Raw genomic sequence first — 23,687 nt, 5'->3', positions numbered from 1 at the left:
CTGACTTATGGACAAATCCGAACTCTTTACCTGTAAAACGAGGCTGAAACTATGCGTTATGTCACACTTGTATGGAAAAAGGCGGAAATATTGCCGGAAACACCCGAGCTGCTTTCCGAACGGTTTCAGCAAGCTGTGACATCACTTACAGTACACGGCCACATTCGACAAAATGGACAATAGAGTTGTTTTAGCTAGTTGTCATTACTGAGGCTTTTTTGAGGACACCCATCATACAGCAAACATCAAGCTGCTTAGTTGCATCAGCAATTATTACGTTTACACCCAAAGGAACTCAAAAAAACATATCTGCTTTATAAAAAGTTAGGGCAGCCCTAAAAAGTGTTTTCTTACCCTTTGAACTTCTCTTTTGCGGACTACTGACCATGTTGTCTCGTTTGTCGTCTGCTTTTTGGCCGAAGGTTGTGGGAACCGCATCTGGATTCAACGCTGGCTTGTACGGTATTCCTAATGCCGGTGCATCAGAGTTGTTTGAGTGAAACAATTTTCTTCAAAATGTTCCGAGCACACGAGCTGCGAATGTGCCGTTTTTGCACCCGAAGGACCATTCCAGTCAGCCGGTGAGAGGTCTGTACCTGTGCGGCAAATGGCATTTATCCATTGCCTTCTTATGTTTTTGTCCTTTGGGAATTGATGCAGGCTCGTTTTTTTTCCACTTCTGCCATTGCTGCATCCTCCCACACAACACCTGGATCCAACCATTATTTGAGGTAAATCTTAAAAAACACAAATGATCCTCACTGTTCTCACTTCTCTCAATTATGGCGGTGTGCACTGTAAGTGACGTCACCTGTCGGGAGCTTACGAACTAGGGCTGTGCGATATATCGAATATACTCGATATATCGCGAAAATTCTGTGCGCGATACATAAAATTATTATATCGTAACTATCGAGTATTTTATGGTCATCTTCCGACTTGCGTTTGTTTCGTGTTTGTTTAAAACCTTTCCCGGTGGTTTTCTCCCTGTCCCTCAGGCAGTAACGTGAGAGGCTGCCTAAGGGTAAAGAAAACAATAACGTCACGCACTCTCCAACCAATCCCGGGCGACATCTCAGTGCTGAAAGGAACTTCCGGGAAGATTTTCTAGTTTCAGTTGTGTTGCCAGATTGGGCGGTTTTAAGTGCATTTTGGCAGGTTTTGAACATATTTTGATTTGGAAAACGTTAGCAGTATCTGGCAACACTGCCGGCGGGAAGATTTCCTGGTTCCGGTTTCCAGCGCTGACTCAGTTCGTGCAATTGCTGGTGTTGTATAGGCTACCGTGTAAGCTCTGGCAATTTCAGCGACAAATTACTTCCTAAAAGAACTAGTAAGGGGTCAGTCAACTGGCATTTTTTGGATATCGCGAGGAGGACGTGGAACAGCAAATGCCAGTTTGTAAAGTGTACAAAAAAAACCAAAAACCTGTCATCACGAAAGGCAGCAGCACTACAAATATGTTCCATCACCTGAAACTCACCCGGTACAGTATGAAGAGTCTCTTAAACTCCAAACTACTTGCCCACGAGCTAACCCCCCCACGAGCTAAACAAATGACCCTAGCAACCTCGTTCTCCAAAGCCACCCCATATGAGAAAACGAGTCAGAGATGGAGAGCTAGAACGGATGCAATCACTAACATCATTGCCAAAGACATGATCCCAATTAGTATAGTGGAAAAACCAGGCTTCCAAAAATTACCAAACACACTCGATCCCAAATATGAATTGCCTGGTCGCAGACATTTTACAGAGAAGGCAATACCGGAATTATACACATCTGAGAGGCAGAGCCGGAAAACATTCAGTTCAAAAGTGTGCAAAGAGAAAAATTATGTTTTGCAGATCTCTCTCTTCTCTCCTTCTCTCTCTCTATTGTGAATGTTCCAGTGGTTCTCAGTAGTCAGGTTAATAGCTTGGAGATCTATTTTTTAAAATAATTTAATGAATGAGCACTTTTCTTATTTAGGCTAAATGTCTTTCTCAGTGTTGAGCTTGCACTTTATTGGTTTGAGCTCTGAGCAGCTCTGTATTGTGTTGCCCCTTTGTTGCAATTTTCAAGATTGTTTTTGCAGTTTGTGCCACATCTTTGTTGAATAAAAATAGTCTTATTTCAACTCAATTGTGATTAATCACGAACATGACAATTTAAAATGTGTTGTTGAAAACCACCTGTAAAGTTAACCAAGAATGTTATTTAATCTGCAGGGATTGTAGTGAAAACAGTAAAGAGTAAAAGTTAGATTTCATGGGGTCCTTTAGAGGAGATTTAAATATATCGAGATATGTATCGTATATCGTGAAATGGAGAAAATGTATCGGGATATTCATTTTTTCCCATATCGCACAGCCCTATTACGAACATTTCTGATCGTCAACCGAGCAGCGATAGCGTGTAAAATACGCGAAAGTAATTGGCTAAGTCGTTTACTATCGTAAACGGTCAGAAAATGGGCTCGTGTGGTTGAAAGCCACTATTTGTTTGTTTAAAATAAGAAAAACGGGTAGGGTAATGGTCATCTTAGCTGGCCTATAAATGAAAAGGTTCTTGCAGAGATTCAAATTTGGAGTTTGTACATAATTAAACCTGGTGGCTGCAAAAGACTATTATTATTAGGAGAGATTAGGAATGTTTTCTCATAGAATATGTTTGAATAAAAGTACATTGCTGCAAATAGATGAAATAATTTGGAAACAAAACAGTTCTTTGTTTAAATGACATGGCTTGCTGCTGATCAGTTGTTTACCTGGACATGTGCTGGTTGTTACAGTCGCACTGATGTTCTGTTGTTTATCCTTTTCAGCTTCCTCCCCATTCGGAACACATGGATTGTCCACGGTCTCTTTACTTTCCCCTTCTTCACCCAAGGCAGAGCCAAGCTCTTGCAGCTCAGAGGAGGTTGATACGCTTTCCTGAACCATTAACCAGGTTGCGTCCTCAGCAATGTGAGGAAAGTTGAGGTCAGGCTGCAGTGACCCTTCATCTTCAGTAAACCCATCCAAAGCAACACTCTGCACGACGGTCAGCTCTGCCAGACTGCCACTCTTCTCTACAGAAGCTTCTTGCTCGACTCCCTCCATGGCTTTTTGTCAGCCTGTCAGCTAAAGTTTGCATCACTCCATCATGTAGCTATTACGGCTGCCCTGTTGTTGAGATGAGAAATGAAAAAGGACCGCCGTTAGCTGGCGTATACTGTAATACATAAGACTGTTCATTTTATAGGAACATACATATTTAAGAAATTACATTATCAGACAAATCAATCAATGCTGGAATATTCTTTTGCCCCACGAAAGATGGACTGATGATTGCAGGCCCATAACAGGATAGACTAACATGTAACACTATATAATTAATATATGCGGTGGATAAGAATTCATGGCCTTGACTTTTTCTACATTGTGTACTGTTACAACCTGGAATCAATACACAGTCTGCAAACCTATTGACAATTTTAAAAATATTGAAGGTTATGAGCATTTTTATTTTAAGTGGTGCCAGGCGTAATGCTTTCATCACTCCGTAATCTTGCAATTAAAAACACGCACAGTGCTTAATTGTGAAAATAAAAAAAAGACGTGAGAAACCACACATCGAACAGCCAAAGACCTACCATCTACCACTGAGTTTTTAGGAATTAGCAGATTCATCCATTTTGTCTGTCTAGTATTTGAGCTGTGAAAATGACCAAAATACAAATCTCTATAGTGTCTACTGGTAAATGAATAACTGTAAATAACTGTGGATGATCCCCCTCTCCCTGGGGATTATGCAAGGTCAGCCAGTGGCCAGTGACTCAGATGGTTTTTGAACACAGGAGTGTAATAGAAGGAGGAAAAAAAGCCCGAGGGCTTTGCTCAATCAGCCACTTGAAGTGTTACAGTATTTAGAAAAAAATTAATTGAACTCTACAGGGACCAGAAAACTGAACACATTAAATTAATTTTCCTGAATGAAAGAAAATCACTTATAACCACTGTCTGAGGCTTCTGTGCTAGCTGTGTGTTTGACTAACTGCACACAAATTACTAACAGTAAAGCAAAACAACTGCACGTGTGCGCGTGCATGCGTGATCTGCCTCATCATTTATCACCATAAAATCACATTGAGACATGGCCCATTTCAGTCAGGCCCAAAACAAAGCCATGGGAACTTTTCTTGACTTTTAATAAAATCATGGTGTAGAAAGCAAAGCCCCTCGAGAAGCTACAATTTTGTAGTTTGAGAGAGATTTTTTTTGTTCTGACATTCATATAGATTTGAACACTGTAGAAGAAGGATGCTATCCCTTGTGAAAATCTTTCAAGGATCTTCAAGGATCCGTAAAGTTCTTTGTGAGGGTCTTTGAGGATCTCAACAAAAATCCTCAGAAGATCTTCAAGGATCTTTAAAATTCTTGGCAAGATCTTCAAGGATCTACAAAAGATCTTTTAACTTCTTGGCAAGATCTTCAAGGATCTTCGATTTTTTTGCCAAGATCTTCAAGGATCTATAGAATTCTTGTCAAGATCTACAAGGATCTTAAAAAAAAAAAACATTCATCTCCAAACAAAACAATTCTTTATTGGTGCTATCATAACATATGAACACAAATTTATGTTGGACATTCAGGAAAAAGCAAACAGATTAATGAGAATATTTTTATGTTGCCATCTATTTGTTTTTTCCTGAATGTTCAACATAAATGTGTTCATGATACGTTATGTTATGATAGCATCAATGAAGAATTGTTCTGTTTGGAATTGAATGTAATTTTTGTTTAAGATTCTTGTAGATCTTGTCAAGAATATTAAAGATCCTTGAAGCTCTTGGCAAGAACTTTGAAGATCTTGACAATAATTCTAAAGATCCTTGAAGACCTTGCAAAGAACTTTGAAGATTCTTGTAGATCCTTGAAGATCTTGACAAGAAAATTGAAGATCCTTGAAGATATTGACAAGAATTCTAAAGATCATTGAAGATCTTGAAAAAACCTTTGAAGATCCTTGAAGATCTTGCAAAGAATTTTGAAGATCCCTGAAGATCTTGGCAAGAAAATTGAAGATCCTTGAAGATCTTGGCAAGAAGTTAAAAGATCTTTGGAGCTCCTTGAAGATCTTGCCAAGAATTTTAAAAGATCCTTAAAGATCTTTTGAGGATTTTTGTTGAGATCCTCAACAGGATCATCAAAGAAAGACCCTCACAAAAGAACTTTACAGATCCTTGAAAAGAGTTTCACCAGGGATTTCTCAGTTTGTTTTGTATTTACATCTTGTTGTTTGCTAGTTCCTGTGAGAAGCCAACTTTGCACTTTTAGGTCATCACTTATGAGAACATGCCCCCAAAAGCAAACAGCTCCAGTTATGGAAAGCATTACTTCATCCAGATGTTCACTTCAGAGAGGTCCCACTGTATTTTGTAAAATCCATGTACCACAGACTTGATTTTGGCTGCTTTCTTGATCTTGATATGCATGCAAAGGTCTTGTTAAGATCTTGAAAATATCCTAAAAAGAACTTAATGAAATCCTTAAAATCATGAAAGATTCTTTCAAATATCCTTTTAAGACGTTGGCTATTCAGGATTCCGTGGTATATCCTTATCCAATTCTTATGAATCATAATTATGCAACTTTCAATCTATTTCCATCCTTGCCAATTCCGCTGAATTAGGATCATTTAAAAAAATGGAAAGATCCTCAAGGATCTTAAAGTATCCTAACAAAGATCTCGTAGAAACCTTGACAAGGATCCTGACAAGATCCTGATTAAATCCTTGAGGATTCCAGTTAAGATCTTTAGAAGATCCTGAAAAGGATCCTTTTAAAGACCTTTGAAGGATCCTTGTTAAATTTTTGAGGAACTTTGCCAAGATCTTGGTGAAGACTGACAAAAGGTCCTGAAAAGATCCTGATCACATCCTCAAAGATCCTAGCAAAGATCTTAACCAGATCCTTCTAAGGATCCTTGTAATATCTTTGAAAGATCCTTGTTGAATCCTTGAGGATCTTGCAGGATCCTTGCAAAGATCTTTGCGGGGATCATTATGAAGATCTTTGTAGGATCCTTAAAAGATCTTTGTCAAATCCTTGAGGATGTTTACAAATGATTTTGCATATGAAAATCTAAGATTCATTAAGGATCCTATAAAGGTCCTTATCTTTAAGGATCTTTGGCAGGTCTTTGACAATCCTCATGGATCCTTAAAGATCCTGTGAGGTTTTTCACCAAGGATTAATTGCTTGTGTTAAACCATTGCGCGGTATTGTGAGATTAAATTTGTTAAATTTTTTAAAGCTCTACTTGAATGTCTAAGCAAGTCACACAATTCCAGTTAAATTTTTTTTCCAAAAAAAAAATCCCACTTAACCACAGCTTGCAGTTTTTTTTGCTCCCACCCATCCTCCAACTTACATTGTGTAAAAATAAAAATTATTGGGGGGGGGGGAGAGCGCTCCGGTTTTAAATACATTTGTGCAAGGTGTTGAAGTGTGCTTTTGTCTGGGGAAAAAGCAAATCTTACTGATGAAAATATGGAATTGTTTGATTCTGTGCAAATCACTGAAATACTACACCAATTTTCTAAGTAATCCACCTTCGGAAGCAGTGCAGCTTCTAAACATTGCACAGTTAATCAGCATTTTTCACCACAGAACTCACAGCCAAGCTTGCCATTCCCGTTTCTCAACAATACTCCTATTATTCAGAAATTCAATGAAAACTCCTGTTCTTATAGACACTGCACTTTTTAATTTCAAGCAAACAAATCCAAAAGCTCTCCATAGAAACTGCTCATTAAGATTCAACTAGATATACATATTTAGTGGACTGTAAGAATTTAAGGTATTGATTTATATTATTACAATCACACAAATGAATCTGTATGGTAGATTTGCAGATTGGCCATATACTCTCAAGATGCCTTTAGGGAAATGTGATAACTCCACAACTAAATTCCAGAAGCACGAGCTTGAAATAACACTGAGCAGTCACGAGAAGAATGGAAGCTGAAACCAGGTTGAGAGCCATGTAATCCAGGGAACTTTTGATAAGAAGATTATTAGGCTGTCATGTAAGAACGTGTGCCTAAGCATACTGGAAATTTTATTAAAATGTATTTAGGTTTGTAGCCTATTGAATAAGGAATCCTATGCAGCTGGACAAACACGAGCATCTGTTCAGACTTGTCAGTAACCAGTCATGCTGGTTCTCACATTAAACTTCACTGAAGTGTGTTGGGGCACAGAATAACTTACACAATCAGAATACACAATTCTCCTTTTGTAAACATGGACCGAGTCTTCTCACTGTTTTGACCTTCTTTAGACTTTCGTTTTTAGGCAGCACAGCAATGCTTTTCCCAACTTCAGGATTTATGACTCCTTAGCTTCATTATAATTAATACTACTAATCATCATAACCCCAATATCCAAACTCATCTTGATATGCACAATGTGGAATAAATATAGAATTTGATATTATCGCCCTTTTTTTTTGGCAAAGCACTTTGGGACACGAACAGCTGAGAAGCAGAATGCCAGGTGCAGTTACAACTTTTAAGTGTACTCAAGTTTAAAAAAAAAAAAGCAGCTACTACTTCTACTACTATTTTCTCAATGAAGCGAGCTTGTACTTCTGTGGGTGTGTTAACTGCCTCTGAACCCATTTCATGCCTGAACATGTGGATATGCTTTTATGTAGTATTAAACAGAACCACATGGAGTTTTGCAGCATGTTTATTTTCCATTTAATATAGCTGTACTTGATGTGTACTTCTAGTTCTGTTTTAGTCCTGGGTATGACTTTAAACTGCAACTGGTGGTGAGTCTCAGGTCCAGGAGGACTTGAGTACTGGGGAAAATGGAGTTACTCCTTAATCACCATTGCTCCCAGGTCCGCTCTGACCCGGAGTGGTAGCACCTGCTTGGGTTCCAGCTATGGGTTAAATACAGTAGTACACCACCAATAAGGCGCTGGTAGCAGGCTGATTTTCAGTGCAATGTGGCAGATGAACCCAACAGGGTCAATGGCACACTACCTGATGGCATGTGGAAGAGCCACTCAAATGGCCAATGGATGGCATCACTCGGCAAGTCAGTTGTCACTGCAGGGCAACTTCCATACCCGTCAGGTCTGTGGCACTTTTGTGCACCACTTGGCATCAGGTCTGGAGGTCCAGAGAGACAGCATGATGGAGGCACGACATTGTTTGTCTTACCTTACTGTGCAAGGTACTTCATTAGGAGAGGAGAATGAAGAAGTCTGGTGCGGGCCTCATGGCCCATTTGCGTTTCTGCACATCCTAATGAAGCAGTCATCATCGCTAACGATGGACAGCCAACAACGACTTGATGTTTAAGCTAGTTACTTGATATTACATAACACACATCTGTACTTTACTGATATAATACACTGTACAAGTGGGAAAGTCAGACATCAATCTGCTATCACACTGTTCAGCTCATCTTAGGAAAATCTGAAAGTTCAATAGCATACCATCCAGTGAATGTTCAGGTCCAACATACTGACCGTTTGGTTGCTGTATTTATTGATCCATGAGCTTTACCTATTTATAATATATTTTACAATTTCTACACCCATTTCTATTTCCTAATCTTGTGTGGCTGCTGTAATAAAGCATTTTCCCATAAAGAGCCAATAAATTGTGTGTGTGTGTGGTGGGGGGGGGGGATATTGAGGGGTGGCATTTAAAAATAAGAAAAGAATGGTTAAATGTTCAAATAATTATCAAACATATAACTGTGGATGTATGCTGTGGCAGATTTAGCTGTTTACAGTTATCCATGGAACACATTCCTCTGTGTATAAATACACAGACACATAGTCATTAACTATTAATTAATACCATAATATTTTCGACAAGATAATCATACTGTGAAAATTTCAAACTGTTACACCCCTAGCTCCCACTTGTCACGAATGCCATGGACTCTGAACAGATGATCTCCATGGAGAAATGCATGCTGCTTTGTCTCGTCGCCTAAAGATAAATAATTTATAAAAAGGAGCGTGACTGGACAAACTGCAACAGAGAATCTGCAACATAAGCTGCGAAGGGTCATATTTTCAAGAGAGACTTGTTGAACCACAGCCAGTTTTTTTTTTTCTCCATACAGCATGGGGAAAAAGCATTGGGACACTTTTGTTTTGTTATTTAATATAACGTCTTATGTTGTATGTTTGTTTATACCATAAATATGGACAAAAGTATGTATTTAACATACTCATAGAGATGATGTGTTTAAAAACAAAATTGGTAGCAAAAAAAAAAGTGCTCAGACATCACGACTTACCACAAAGGACTTGGTGGGGTGTGTAGCTGGTGCTGCCAATTACAGTAGATTGTCAGTAGATTAAGTCAATAGATTGGCAAGACGTCTACTTCTTGAGTTATTGTAGCTGGAAGTTGGGGTCATTGTCTTATTGAAATGTCCATCTTCTCCCTTAATTCAGTTTCTTGGCTGATGAGATATACTAGTGCATCTCAAAAAATTAGAATACCATGAAAAAGTTCCTTTTTTTTCATAATTTAATTCAAAAAGGTAAACTTTCATATATTATATATTCATTACATGTAAAGTGAAATATTTAAAGCCTTTTTTGTTTTAATTTTGATGATTATGGCTTATAGCTCATGAAAATCAGAAATCCAGTATCTCAAATTATTAGAATATTCCCTAAGATCAATCAAAAAAAGGATTTACAATACAGAAATGTCCAACTTCTGAAAAGTATATTCATTTATACACTCAATACTTGGTTGGGGCTCCTTTACCATGAATTACTGTATCAATGCGGTGTGGCATGGAGGTGATCAGTCTGTGGCACTGCTGAGGTGTTATTGAAGCCCAGGTTGCTTTGATAGTGGCCTTCAGCCTATCTGTATTTTTGGGTTGGGTGTTTCTCATCTTCCTCTTGACAATACCCCATAGATTCTCTATGGGGTTCAGGTCAGGCAAGTTGGCTGGCCAATCAAACACAATAATATCATGGTCAGCAAACCATTTGGTAGTAGTTTTGGCACTGTGGGTAGGTGCTAAGTCCTGCTGGAAAAGGAAATCAGCATCTCCAAAAAGCTCGTCAGCAGATGGAAGCATGAAGCGCTCTAAAATCTCCTGGTAGATGGCTGTGTTGACTTTGGACTTGATAAAATACAGTGGACCAACACTAGCAGATGACATGGCACCCCAAATCATCACAGACTGTGGAAACTTCACACTGGGCTTCAAACACCTTGGATTCTGTGCCTCTCCACTCTTCCTCCAGACTCTAGAACCGTGATTTCCAAATTAAATGCAAAATGTACTTTCATCTGAAAAGAGGACTTTGGACCACTGAGCAACAGTCCATTTCTTTCTCTCCTTAGCCCAGATAAGACACTTCTGACATTGTCTCTGGCTCAGGAGTAGCTTGATATTAGGAATGCGAAAGTTGTATCCCCTTTCTTGAAGATGTCTGTTCGTGATGGGTCTTGATACACTGACACCAGCCTCAGTCCATTCCTTGTGAAGCTCTCCCAAGTTCTTGAATCAACTTTTCTTGACAATCCTCTCAAGACTGCGGCCATCCCTGTTGCTTGTGCACCTTTTCCAGCCACCCTTTTCAGCAATGACCTTTTGTGGCTTACCCTCCTTGTGGAGGGCATCAGTGATCATCTTCTGGACAACAGTCAAGTCAGCAGTCTTCCCCATGATTGTGGTTGTGTGTACTGAACTAGACTGAGAAATGCACTGTGTTCATACTGTTTTACTCAAACTCGAAATGAAATATTCTAATATTTTGAGATGGGTTTTTTTATGTTTTTGTACTGTATGCCATACTGATTAAAATTAAAATAGAAAAATGCTTGAAACATTTTAGTTTATGTGTAATGAGTCTAGAATATATAACATTTTCACTTTCTTAAATAACTGATGGAAAATATTGAACTTTTTCACAATATTCTAATTTTTTGAGATGCACTACTATGCTACATTTTTGGTGTCTTGCACATTTTAATTGACAAGTCATTATGACATCACTTGCCGCCTTGACATGTTTTATGTGTGTGTGTGTGTGTGGGGGGGGGGGGGGGGGGGGGGGGGTGTTACAAAGACCCTGCCCCATGAAAGCTCGTCTTTTGTTTGAGCTGTCTGCACTTTTACAGCTACAGGCCAGAGTGCAACATGCTGTACTGCAGACTGAAACTACAATACAGCAACAACTGTGAACAACTAGCGTTAGCAACTAACTCGTCAGATAATGTTAGTTATATATGAGTGATATCCAACATTGACAATTACCTTCTCAAAACAGTGATTAGTATGGTCCACGTTAAAGGGATCCTCCAGCAGATTTATTCTCAAACTTATTTTAAGTAAAAGTAGTCACAGATTTCAAAAGTCAAGCTTTCATTTTTGGAGACCAAATAAACAGTGTTCAAGAAAAATGAATTTTCTTTAAAATGTCAGATGGGCTTGACGTATGTGATGACGTCAGATAGTGGTCGCTTGGAGCAACTCAATGGTTTATGTTCTTAGTTTATAAACTGGAACTAGACTGCATTTCTGCAGAGAAAATGCAAAGCGTGCTTGCTCAGCTGTGGCAGAGGGTCACCAACAGAAACTAGATCAGACATTTGACTTCGCGCTGCAAAATCTGTTTTAGCATGATCTACAGAAAGTGTGCGTGTGGCAAAGTGTGTGTAGTGTGTATTGTGCGTGTGTGTCAAAGTGTCACCGACAGAAACTGGATCAGGCATGAGACTTCAAGTGGCAACCTTTTTTTTTTTAACATGATCTACATGGTGCTGGGTAGATTGACAGAGTGTGTGGCATGATTTAAAACAGAGATTTTAGAGCGTGAAGTGCCATGTCACACTAAGAGTTGAGCCATTTTAAACTGAGATTTTAGAGCGCGCATCCATACACACTCCACACACACAAAATACACACAAATTATAAAAATGTCAAACTTAAAATTTATAAATTACAAATATAGATCAATAACGTTAGGCCTACTGACGTACAGCAACCTAATTGTAAAGAACCAACATTTAGATTTATTGCTGCATTATAATATTAACAGCAGACCTAACAGTTAGGCCTGTTTCTTCTTCTTCAGGCTATTTCCCACATGGTGTGGGGTCACCGGTACTAATCTGTGCCCTCCAATACCTTCTGTCAGTTGCCATTTCCTCCGTCACTCCAGCAGCTTTCATATCTTCCTTGACAGTGTTGTAGTCGTTGTTTTGGTCTACCTCTTCCTCTCCTTCCGATGGACATCTCTCTCACTCTTTTTCCAACAAACCCAGGGTCACTCCTTAACACGTCCATACACTCTTAGCCTTGTTTCCATGAGCTTTCCACGCAAAGGCCCCTCTCCTAACTTTTGTCTTACCAGTTCATTCCGTACCTTGTCCAGTTTAGTCAGACCAAGAGCGAATCGCAGCATCTTCATCTCCGCCACGCCCATCTGCTTCTCTTGTGCCTTGGTGACTGCCACTGCCTCCATTCCATTCAGCATTGCTGGCCTGATGACAGCTTTGTAGAGTTTCCCTTTGACTTTTGGGGCTACCTTTTTGCCTCACATGATGCCAGTCACTTTTCTCCAGCTGTTCCAACCAGCCCGGATCCTTTTGGCTACTTTTCTATTACTTCCTCCGTCTTCTTGTACAGTTGACCCCAAGTACTTAAACTCCATTACTTTTGATACCTCTTCTCCAAGTAGTGTAATTGTACCATTCTGCTGATGACTGTTGCTTATTCGGAGGTATTCAGTTTTTGTCCTGCTGACCTTCATGCCTCTCATTTCCAAGGCTCTCGTCCAATCCTCAAGATTTTGTTTCAATTCATCCCTCAACTCTTTACATAGGACACAGTTAGGCCTGTTTAAAATTAAAAATTACATGATTGCAATCCAATTGCAATTAGCCTTGACTAGATCCAAATGGTAGATAATACTACTAGTACTACTACTAATAATAATAATAATCCATAATTAATATTCGTCCAGGATATTAATGTTAGATTACGTTACATTAATGGCATTTAGTTCTTATCCAAAGCAACGTACATATATATATATATATATACACACATATATACACACACACACACACACACAATATAATGTAGAGCAGCCTGGGGGAGCACTTGGGGGTTAGGTGCCTTGCTAAAGGCACTTCAGCCATTCCTGCTGGTCCAGGGAATCAAACCAGCAACCTTTTGGTCCCAAGGCTGCTTCTCTAATCATTCGGCCATCGCTTCCCTAGATTAGCTCTAGTCTAACACATTAATGCTAACATTAGTGACTAGATTTTCAAGAGTCTAGATCTATTGGTCCTAACTTTTTGACTGTATTTGTTTAGTCCTACAACTTCTAGATCTACTTACGTTCTGGCAAAGAGGGATGCTAATTTTTGTGAGCCCCTTGCCACATTAACCAATTATTTTCTCTTTCGTTTGTACGCATTGCTGCTTTATAGGCTTACATTTACCTTTCTTCACTGACTCATTATTATAACAAGACAAAATGGTCGACAGAGCATGACTATGACCCTGTGCTAATAGTGTGCTGTGTTTGGTAAACACACGTTACTTTCACTGGAAGTCAGCATCATTCACTAGTACTCGTTAGGGCACACTTACTTTCTATTTCGGAACATATGTGCCAGGCACTTGGAAAGTTCTGGAAAATTATGAGAAGAGCACATTTAAATTTGGGCATGGCATTGGTATTTGAGGGCAGGGCGTGGCGCTCTGATGAAATAAACTGGCTGGAACACTGCTGTTCATAGTGCGTGCAACCAGGTTGATTTGATGCCACTCCATAAACGAGGAAGGAACTCATGGTTGAGAAGAGTACTCAAAGTTAACCAGTTGAAATTTCAAGTTGATGGGATTTACTGTGCCTTTTGTTGGTTGGAGGCAAAGAATTACAAGTTGCAACTCCACCTCAAATGCAACATAATTTTATCTCTGAAATGTTGCAGTACATTGCTCCTTCAGTGACATGTAATGCCCCAAGGACCATTTGCAGAGAAGCAGCCCCATATCACGTTGCTCTGACCTCTGTATTTCACTGAGGGTGTGGTGTTCTTAAGATAACAGCTGCAATCCTTCTTTCTCCAAACATGATGAGCTGAATTATTGTTCTCTATATAACTGCTGTTCCTGCTGCTTTCAGGTTCATCCTTCAACTCTTTTTGATTGACTGCTGTCTTCTCTGTTACCTTGTTCTTCATTCCTTTCACAGCACACTGTGAAATCTGGCATGGTACACCCATCAGGGGAGGAATAGTTGTGGTTCCATGAACCTTCACTTCCATATTATCAAAATAATTTCTGCTGACAGATGCAGGGCTGGGCGGCACGGTGGTGTAGTGGTTAGCGCTGTCGCCTCACAGCAAGAAGGTCCTGGGTTCGAGCTCCGGGGCCGGCGAGGGCCTTTCTGTGTGGAGTTTGCATGTTCTCCCCGTGTCCGCGTGGGTTTCCTCCGGGTGCTCCGGTTTCCCCCACAGTCCAAAGACATGCAGGTTAGGTTAACTGGTGACTCTAAATTGACCGTAGGTGTGAATGTGAGTGTGAATGGTTGTCTGTGTCTATGTGTCAGCCCTGTGATGACCTGGCGACTTGTCCAGGGTGTACCCTGCCTTTCGCCCGTAGTCAGCTGGGATAGGCTCCAGCTTGCCTGCGACCCTGTAGAAGGATAAAGCGGCTAGAGATAATGAGATGAGATGAGATGCAGGGCTTTCCACAAGCGCCGGCTGCCGGCCATACAGCCGACTACACAATTAAGTCCAGCCGGCTACTTTAATGACTATTATTTTTGTAGCCCACAGGCTCTAAATATTAATTTTTGATTTTAATAAAATTAAATGTTTATCTAACGGACTGACAATGTCAAACTGAACCGCACTCATTTAAGTTGTGATTCGCACTGTTTGTACCGATAATAACCACAAATTCCCCGCCAACTTCGTTGATCAAGGGAGAGTAACTTCGTCCGCGGCCCCGACATGTGGTGTGTGCGTGCACTCAGCGGAGGCAGTAGTGTGTCGGGCCGTCAGAGGAGACATCGGAGGGAACAGAAGCAGAGATAACGCTTATTTTGCCTCCGGTAAACCAGTCTTCTCTTGTTCAATTACGTGCTGGCATCAAAAGACACCGCTGGTTGTAAATGAAACCAAACTGAGTGGTTGGAGTGTATTTTCATACACAAATGGAGAAATGTTCGCTGAGTGTTTGATTGTGTAGCCACCACTGCAGACCGTTGTCGTTGTTAATTCATAGCATGCTGAGTTGCGTGAATGTGTCATGCACCGAAAATAAGAGATTTACAAGCCAGGAACGCCTCATGATGCAATACGCAAGAAAAGAAAGAAGATTTACTACCATTTTACTTTGTATTTGAGTAAAGTGAATAAATAAATGGTCTGTGGAAAATACATTTAATCCTGGGAACTGCGTGCACAGGAGTTTATTTTGTGTTTACTAAACACAAAATAACCCCCCTGGCTGGCTACTTATTTGTCATGGCTGGCTAGTATGAGCCTTAGTGGAAAGCCCTGCAGATGTTTCAAGGTGCTGACTGCAAAGTCATCTGAAATTTTCAAAATTTTTTTTGTACTACTGTGCATGGCATTTTCCTATGTCTCGCAAGAACATCATCATGCAGACAAGATGTGATCATTTTGATGTGCTGAAGGCCGCTTTCCTCTGTTTTGGGACCATTTTCCTACCTCTTGAAGTAAACAGTATGGCCCTACGGAAATTGCCAAATGCGAGGAGCTTTGACTAATTAGCATAACTATGGAACTGGGTCACACCAAGATGGCAATGCACGTAAAACATCATGCCGATTAAAAATTTAGATTATACCAGCAGATCACATGACATCCAAAAGCTGAAACATGCAGGCATCACAGATCCATATAATTCACCCACAAATGTATTTAATTATTATTTATTCTGCCCACTGTATGCATACTCTCTCCCTCGGTGTGTGTGTTTGGGCCGTGCCGCGTGTATGTTCGCTGCTTCAGAGGAGCTAAACGCAGAGGAGCAATTTCACTGTGCTTGAGAGTACATGTGACAAAAATAAAGGCTTCTTCTTCTTAAATTTACCCACAAATGTATTTATTCTACTTGAAGTGTTCGGCAAACTAGCTACCGGATTTGGGACACTACAACATCCTGAACTATTTAGTATTTGGACTTCTAAATACACCGGAGATGCTAAAGACAGACAAAAATACAGATGTCTCAATATTTCAAGGCAGGTTTGCTGCATGCTGGAATGTTATGGGAAATTCCCGATAAAGAAAAACACCTTATTATGACAAAGGCAAGCTTAAACATAGTCTTCTAACAGTAATAAACAAGCCAGGGCCTAGATCTAGCATAATTTATGGTGTTTAGCCTTGTCTACATTACCAGTACATAATAAACATGCTGCTAGTCTCACCAAGCATTAGGTTTAATAAAATACATCGCGTCCAAAGCCCACATCCAGATGTACATTTTAACATTACACAGAGATTTCACACTAACCGGATATAAAATGTTCTCCACACACACGTGAATGCTTTGTTGGCATCCAGGCTTCCTGCTTAACTGCAGCTTGCCATTTTTCTCATCTTTCTGCGTTCGCTGGGAAGCGGTGAAAAGTTAAACCAGGCTTATCCCCACATCTGTTATTACATTCAAAAGCAATACAGGTCTCTGGCATTGTTCTTTTAGATGTAACTTCTACAAGTTTATCTGTAGATGTTTACTGAATTGGGCTGTAAAGTCACTCGTGTACACTTGTGCCAATTGTTGTCAAACACAAAGCTTGGCTGAATAAACAAATCCACGGTTACGATGACATCATGTTAAAGGCCCATATAACTCCATACTCGCTACCATGGAGTCAAGCCCATGCATTCTAAGGCTGATAGCTAAACACTAGCAGCAATAATTTAGTTATCTGTCCAGAAAAATTACACGTCATCTAACCTTGCCCCATCTTGCACTTGCACTCATTAGGCAGGCTTTCCTTTTAGCTCGTGGGAGAGCAGAGTCCACCATGTTTGCCCACGCTGACTTGTTTTCGTTAAAAGTAGGTCAAACATGCCCCACGGTGGTCATGTGATATTGCTGCTCGCTTGCTTCAGCAATTTTCAGAATCGTAAAACGCGGGACACATTTTATATCGGCAAAACAGTGACATACAGGATACATGGTGTGTGCAGCAGAGAAACATCTTGAAACTCCAACAGCAATAGAAAATTTTGCCCAGAATTCAACTTTGCAGCCAGCACCTTTAACCTCTTTGCTATTGTGCTGTAGCTTTTCTGTGTGAATGTTGTTTAATAAATGATGTCCCTGAGAACTTCAGGAAGCTCCTTCACCTTCACTGTAATTACTACTTACTGTATAGCATGCAGGATTATTATTATTAAGTGTATGGGCGGCATGGTGGTGTAGTGGTTAGCGCTGTTGCCTCACAGCAAGAAGGTCCGGGTTCGAGCCCTGTGGCCGGCGAGGGCCTTTCTGTGCGGAGTTTGCATGTTCTCCCCGTGTCCGCGTGGGTTTCCTCCGGGTGCTCCGCTTTCCCCCACAGTCCAAAGACATGCAGGTTAGGTTAACTGGTGACTCTAAATTGACCGTAGGTGTGAATGTGAGTGTGAATGGTTGTCTGTGTCTATGTGTCAGCCCTGTGATGACCTGGCGACTTGTCCAGGGTGTACCCCGCCTTTCGCCCGTAGTCAGCTGGGATAGGCTCCAGCTTGCCTGCGACCCTGTAGAACAGGATAAAGCGGCTAGAGATAATGAGATGAGATTATTAAGTGTCTGAATACTTTTCTCTTCTGTCAATTTTGTTGTTTTTTTTTAAACATAACTTTACACACACCATTTTTGCTCTTATTTACAAGTACAAAGTCAAAAGATGTGTGTAACTTTGAAGTGGATATATACAGAGGAAAAAAAAAATCACAAAAAATAGCTCTGTGGAGAAAAATAAAAAAAAGTCTCTCATCTCATTATCTCTAGCCACTTTATCCTGTTCTACAGGGTCACAGGCAAGTATGGTGATCAGCTCTGCTACATTATCCCTGGTCTAGACAATATAAATGTGGATGTGATATAAGCATGATCATAAACAGGAGCAAAGATACAAAATATACATCTTTACTTCTTCTGTCAGATTGATCAATCCCTCTTTAACCATATCTATACCTTGACATAGCTGGGATAAGCTTGTAAACAAAAGGAAATATTCACATTTAGCCTATAGTAACACTGAAGAACAGGTCATTTCTAACTACACTGTATACAAATAGATTGTGCAGTGTTATCTAGAGTTAGTGCAAAACATTTAAATAAGTATAGGTAATTGTATGGGGCAGAGTAAAGTTAAAGGAACAGTCCACCGTATTTCCATAATGAAATATGCTCTTATCTGAATTGAGACGAGCTGATCCGTACCTATCCGAGCTTTGCGCGACCTCCCAGTCAGTCAGACGCAGTCAGATGCGCTGTCACTCCTGTTAGCAATGTAGCTAGGCTCAGCATGGCCAACGGTATTTTTTGGGGCTGTAGTTAGATGCGACCAAACTCTTCCGCGTTTTTCCTGTTTACATAGGTTTATATGACCAGTGATATGAAACAAGTTCAGTTACACAAATTGAAACGTAGCGATTTTCTATGCTATGGAAAGTCCGCACTATAATGACAGGCGTACTAACACCTTCTGCACGCTTCGGCAGCGCATTGATACGGAGCTCAGATATCAATGCGCTGCTGAAGCGCGCAGAAGGTGTTAGTACGCCTGTCATTATAGTGCGGACTTTCCATAGCATAGAAAATCGCTACGTTTCAATTTGTGTAACTGAACTTGTTTCATATCACTGGTCATATAAACCTATGTAAACAGGAAAACCGCGGAAGAGTTTGGTCGCATCTAACTACAGCCCCAAAAAATACCATTGGCCATGCTGAGCCTAGCTACATTGCTAACAGGAGTGACAGCGCGTCTGACTGACTGGGAGGTCGCGCAAAGCTCGGACAGGTACGGAGCAGCTCGTCTCAATTCAGATAAGAGCATATTTCATTATGGAAATACGGTGGACTGTTCCTTTAAGGATCAATTTCACGAGTGATTTTGCGACTCGGGCAATTTCAAAACTTTGAAATCACGAGTGAAATTGATCCTTAATTTTACGAGGAACCATACAATTACTTGTTTATAATATATAGGGCCAAATTCATAGTTTGGAAGCCATTCAAGTTCACAACATTTGTCATTCACGTTTTCTGAACCAATCAGGGCGCAAGACTATCTTGCACATTTGAATCAGTTTCTAAAGCATTCCTTGTTTTCGCAAATCTCTCAATTTTCCCTAGAGGACTTTTCGTGATTCTTGAAAAGTAACATCTTTCAGGATTGATCCCGGATATTTCTCTGGCCTCAGATGCCGATCCAATGCTGTCTGCATTACTTTAAGAGAGTCTCGTTCATAGTTTTCCCCATTTTCTTTCCTCACTTCTGCATAAAACTGCGATAGCACCTTGTCTAACTCACAGCATTCATATGCCACTAGAGAGTCGTTTATTTGTCTTTCTGCAGCCCATTTCTTAAACACGGATTCATACTGTGTTTCCGCTATGTACAATTGGCTGCGGCGGGCCGCCGCACCTTGATTTTTGCCGCCGCACCTTCAGGAATACCCTGAGGAGCTTGCCCAGTCTTTGCGTTTGGGGCGAAGCGCAGTTCCACTGGCCGAGCTAGCAGTTACTTGATTGGTTTCCACGGGTCGCCGTGGGCTCTGATTGGACAACGTTCCGCCTGGAGCAGCATAGCCAAGCCAACCTGAGGTAAACTAACTGCTACGCGGCTGTCACTTTAGCTGTCAAATTGGGAAAGGTAAGTGTTGGCAACAATTCTTGAAAAGTAGACAGCAGATGTTATGTTACCTTATATTTCCAATGTTACTTGAAATTATGTTTCGTTATGGCACATAATAACGTTATGTAAAACTATGTTAGGCCACGTTATGTTACATACTGAGTACTGACTACTGCTGAGACGTCTCGTTTGGCCTCCCGGTCTTCTGTGGTAGATTAGTCCGTTCACAAACTGAGGGGATGAATATCCACATGTAAACAACTACATAGATCTTCTAGATAGATTATCGTTTGGCATTTTCCAGATATAGTTCGTGAGAAATGTAAGGGCAGTTTTTTCGATTTCATTACAGCCTATCGCCAGAGTGCTAGTTTTTATTTGAGCTTAATTAAGTCGACTGATAACGTCAACGCGATATCTTTCAATTGCAGATGAGCTTGTTGAAGTATTTCGCCAAAAAAAGAAAGGTGACAGATGAAGAAACTGGGCAGGTAAGATTCATTCGTGCAAAATAAAAGTCATTCGAGCTAGGGATGGGCATTCGATTACGTTTTCTTCGCCGATTGTCGGGAGAATTAACGATGAATAATCGAATAATAATTAACATCTTTATATTAAAGTAATCATAATTATTGCTATAATTTATCCCATTAGATTCCATGGCGGCCGGCGTCGGCCGTATTGTATCCCATAGCGGCCGGCGTCGGTGTTTTAATAGGCTATATAGGTGAACGGACGACGCCATCATCCCATTTACAGATAAGCCTAAATACTCTTAAGATCAATATTTCAGACCCTCTTCGGTTTATTTTCATAATAAAAACACGTCTTTGTAATCAATTATTTTTAGATATTTTAGTTTTACTATAGATCTTGCGGTTTGCGAGCCGTCCTTGGATACAAACCACAGGTTCTATCTGAATACACTAAATATCGAAACTCTCTCTCACTCTGCATCCGTCTGTCTCTTTGTGGATCTAATTCAGAACATGGATCAGCTTAACATTTTGAAAACACTGGCATGTCAGCATGACGAGTGGTGCAAACTGTACCCATCCTTAAGCAAGCTGGCAGCAATAGCCCTGACTGTGCCAGTGTCAAGCATGAATTGTGAGAGAGATTTCTCCACAATGAACAGGGCAAGTATAACACTTTGCTATATAAAAACAATATGGGCACACAATAAATATTCCTCATTTCGTTCATATAGTCTGTTCTGTCTGATGCCTAACAGGTGAAAACAGACATCAGAAACAGACTGCAGGGGGACCATCTGGCTGCATGCATGCGCCTCAGCATCAATGGACCCCAGTCAGCGAGTTCCCCTATGAGCGAGCCTTAGAGCTATTTAAAAAAAAAAAAAAAAACAGGAAAATTAAGTGCTCTGAGCCAGCCTGCAAACTTTGCCACTGACATGTTTATGTGTGATTTCCAATAAATGTGTACTTTGTGAGATTTATGTTCAGGGGGTGGGGGTAAGGGGTCGCTCTGGGGTTAGGTGTGGGGGGAATTTAGTCTCCCTGACTGTTTTCTAAATTGCCTTGCTCTGCAGGTTATGCTTGTTCTTTCAAGACTAGGTTTATTCATTTATTCCCTTACAAAGGGTCACCATTTTAGAGTGCGTTTTGTCAACAAATTTCTCAGAATGCTCCCGTATCCTCGTACCGGGGTGGGACGTCTGAGCGCAGGTCTTGCCACCGCACCTTCAAACATTTTCTAGGGGAAACACTGTCGTACTTTTTTTGGTATTTTCATTTTCGCTTGCAGCTTTCAATTGGTTTATCATTTCTTCGTCAAATGTAGCGAAACGCAGCATTGCTGAGTCAGCAGAGTCAGCCATTTTGTTGACAAAATTTGCTAAATTTTGTAACTGTAACCAAGCAACGAACTAGCCAATAGCATTTCAGAAATACGGCCCCGTGTTAAGGAAAAAAAAAAAAAGCCCTCCTTGATTGACCAATCAGAATTGAGTAATTTGGCCCTATGTATTATAAAGCTATTTATAGCTACTACAACAACACCGCTACAAACCCTTCCTACAATCTTTAAAAATTAAATATTCACTGACAAGGCTGCCACATTGCCGCTGGTATTGTTAATGAGGCGTCCCAAACACAGAAATGGCCTTAGTGAAACTGTCACGCTGCCAAAATAGCAGTATCAGTTTGCACTAAAATCAGTGAGGGTGGATTTATTATAGGACAAACAAACTAGCTCCTAGTAAACTCGAATGTATCACCGAGCAAAACTGAAAAGTTCCAAAACCTCAAAGATAATTATATTCAAAAGCAAATCACAGGTATAATTACATTTACTAGCAAGTTGTGCTGATTTTGTAGTTTGAAATTCGCGTAAACATGTATTTCTATAATTCGGTGAGGCAGCCGTTTTGCCAAAAACGGGTTGTTTTGGCTATTCTAGTGCACTTATGCTACTTCCAGCTCCAGCAGGACAAACTAACATCGCTTCTTAAGCGCCTGTCACGAGAAAACCGCAAAGAAAAATAACTCGCGTTAACTAGCTAGCTAGCCGTCCAGCTAACGCGGTTATAGTCCAAACCATATTGACAGGAAATTTAAGTGTCACGGATTACTAAACTACGGTTTATACAGCTTGAAATACGCAGTTTTACGGTGCCCGAAGTTAATGTAGTTTGTTTTCTAACTTGCCAGAACACAAACCTCCATGTCGTTAGTCATCAGCAGTCCTACCTGCTGTTCCTGCTGTATTTGGTCTCGCTGCTCCCAGAATGAAGGATGAGTGACCAACTTTCGTTTGCTGTTGATATCAACTATTTCCAAGCAGCAACCGTCTACACATAGCAGTCGCATGACCAGAAAATATGTAGCTTAAGTTGTATTCTCCTTGTTGACCGTCACATTACTTCAGTCCACTATATCCGATTTGCCTTCTTACATGGTAGCCCGCTGCTAGCAAGCTAGCTAAGCTAATACGCGTCGCTTTTTTTTTTAAAGAGGTACAAACTTATTAACATATAGATAATAACACACTCCCGTTGTTATTTCTTCTGTTCTAACTAAGAGAAGAAGCTAAAAATCGTTGACAAAGTATCCAACTAAACTTTGGCTCAATCTTGCTTTGCTCACAGGATTGACAGCAGAAGCACACATACACTACACGTCAAGCATGGCGTGACGAAGACTGGGCGTGGCCTAATGACGCAAGTTACCTATTATTATTATTAGCAGTCGTAGTATTTGTTGATTATTTAATATATCATATTATTATTTAGTATTTACATTTACGGCGTTGGGCAGATGCCTTTATCCGGAGCGACTCTCTCTCTCTCTCTCAAACACAACAGTTGAGCAGTTGAGGGTCTTCATCATCCACGTGTCATACTTGGAAGCTTTGAAAACAACATGATATTTTCTTTGAGACGGCCGAGGCCGGTTCTAGTCCCTTACAGCGGAGTAGCCATACAAAAACAGAATGGATTGGTTGAGATTATTTAAAATATAACTCGGCTAGCTTGATAATAGGCCTTATCTTCAATTTCACGTGACAAAATATGATCTATGACCTAGGATGTCGCCACATTGTTGTTGCGGATGGGTTCTCATCTCATTATCTCTAGCCGCTTTATCCTGTTCTACAGGGTCGCAGGCAAGCTGGAGCCTATCCCAGCTGACTACGGGCGAAAGGCGGGGTACACCCTGGACAAGTCACCAGGTCATCGCAGGGCTGACACATAGACACAGACAACCATTCACACTCACATTCACACCTACGGTCAATTTAGAGTCACCAGTTAACCTAACCTGCATGTCTTTGGACTGTGGGGGAAACCG

The 23,687-nt window shown here is 40.5% G+C and overlaps 1 protein-coding gene across 2 annotated transcripts in view; it reads right to left on the bottom strand.

Annotated features, from left to right (window-relative positions):
- The window catches only part of ppardb (peroxisome proliferator-activated receptor delta b), a 45,854-nt gene extending 22,828 nt beyond the window's left edge, over positions 1-23,026 (bottom strand). Inside the window, exons 1-2 of one of the 2 annotated variants that reach the window (XM_060931988.1) lie at positions 22,557-23,026; positions 2,750-3,146 (exon numbers count right to left, since the gene is read on the bottom strand). In XM_060931988.1, coding sequence (XP_060787971.1) covers positions 2,750-3,083 — 334 coding nt within the window. In that variant the 5' untranslated portion in view covers positions 3,084-3,146; positions 22,557-23,026. The remainder of the gene's footprint in view (positions 1-2,749; positions 3,147-22,556) is intronic. The other variant, XM_060931987.1, reaches the window with a different exon arrangement.
- Between the last annotated feature and the right edge of the window lie 661 nt (positions 23,027-23,687).

This window comes from Neoarius graeffei, chromosome 10 (genome assembly GCF_027579695.1).
Source record: "Neoarius graeffei isolate fNeoGra1 chromosome 10, fNeoGra1.pri, whole genome shotgun sequence".
Lineage (NCBI taxonomy): Eukaryota > Metazoa > Chordata > Actinopteri > Siluriformes > Ariidae > Neoarius > Neoarius graeffei.
This window is presented reverse-complemented; position numbering and strand designations above follow the sequence as displayed.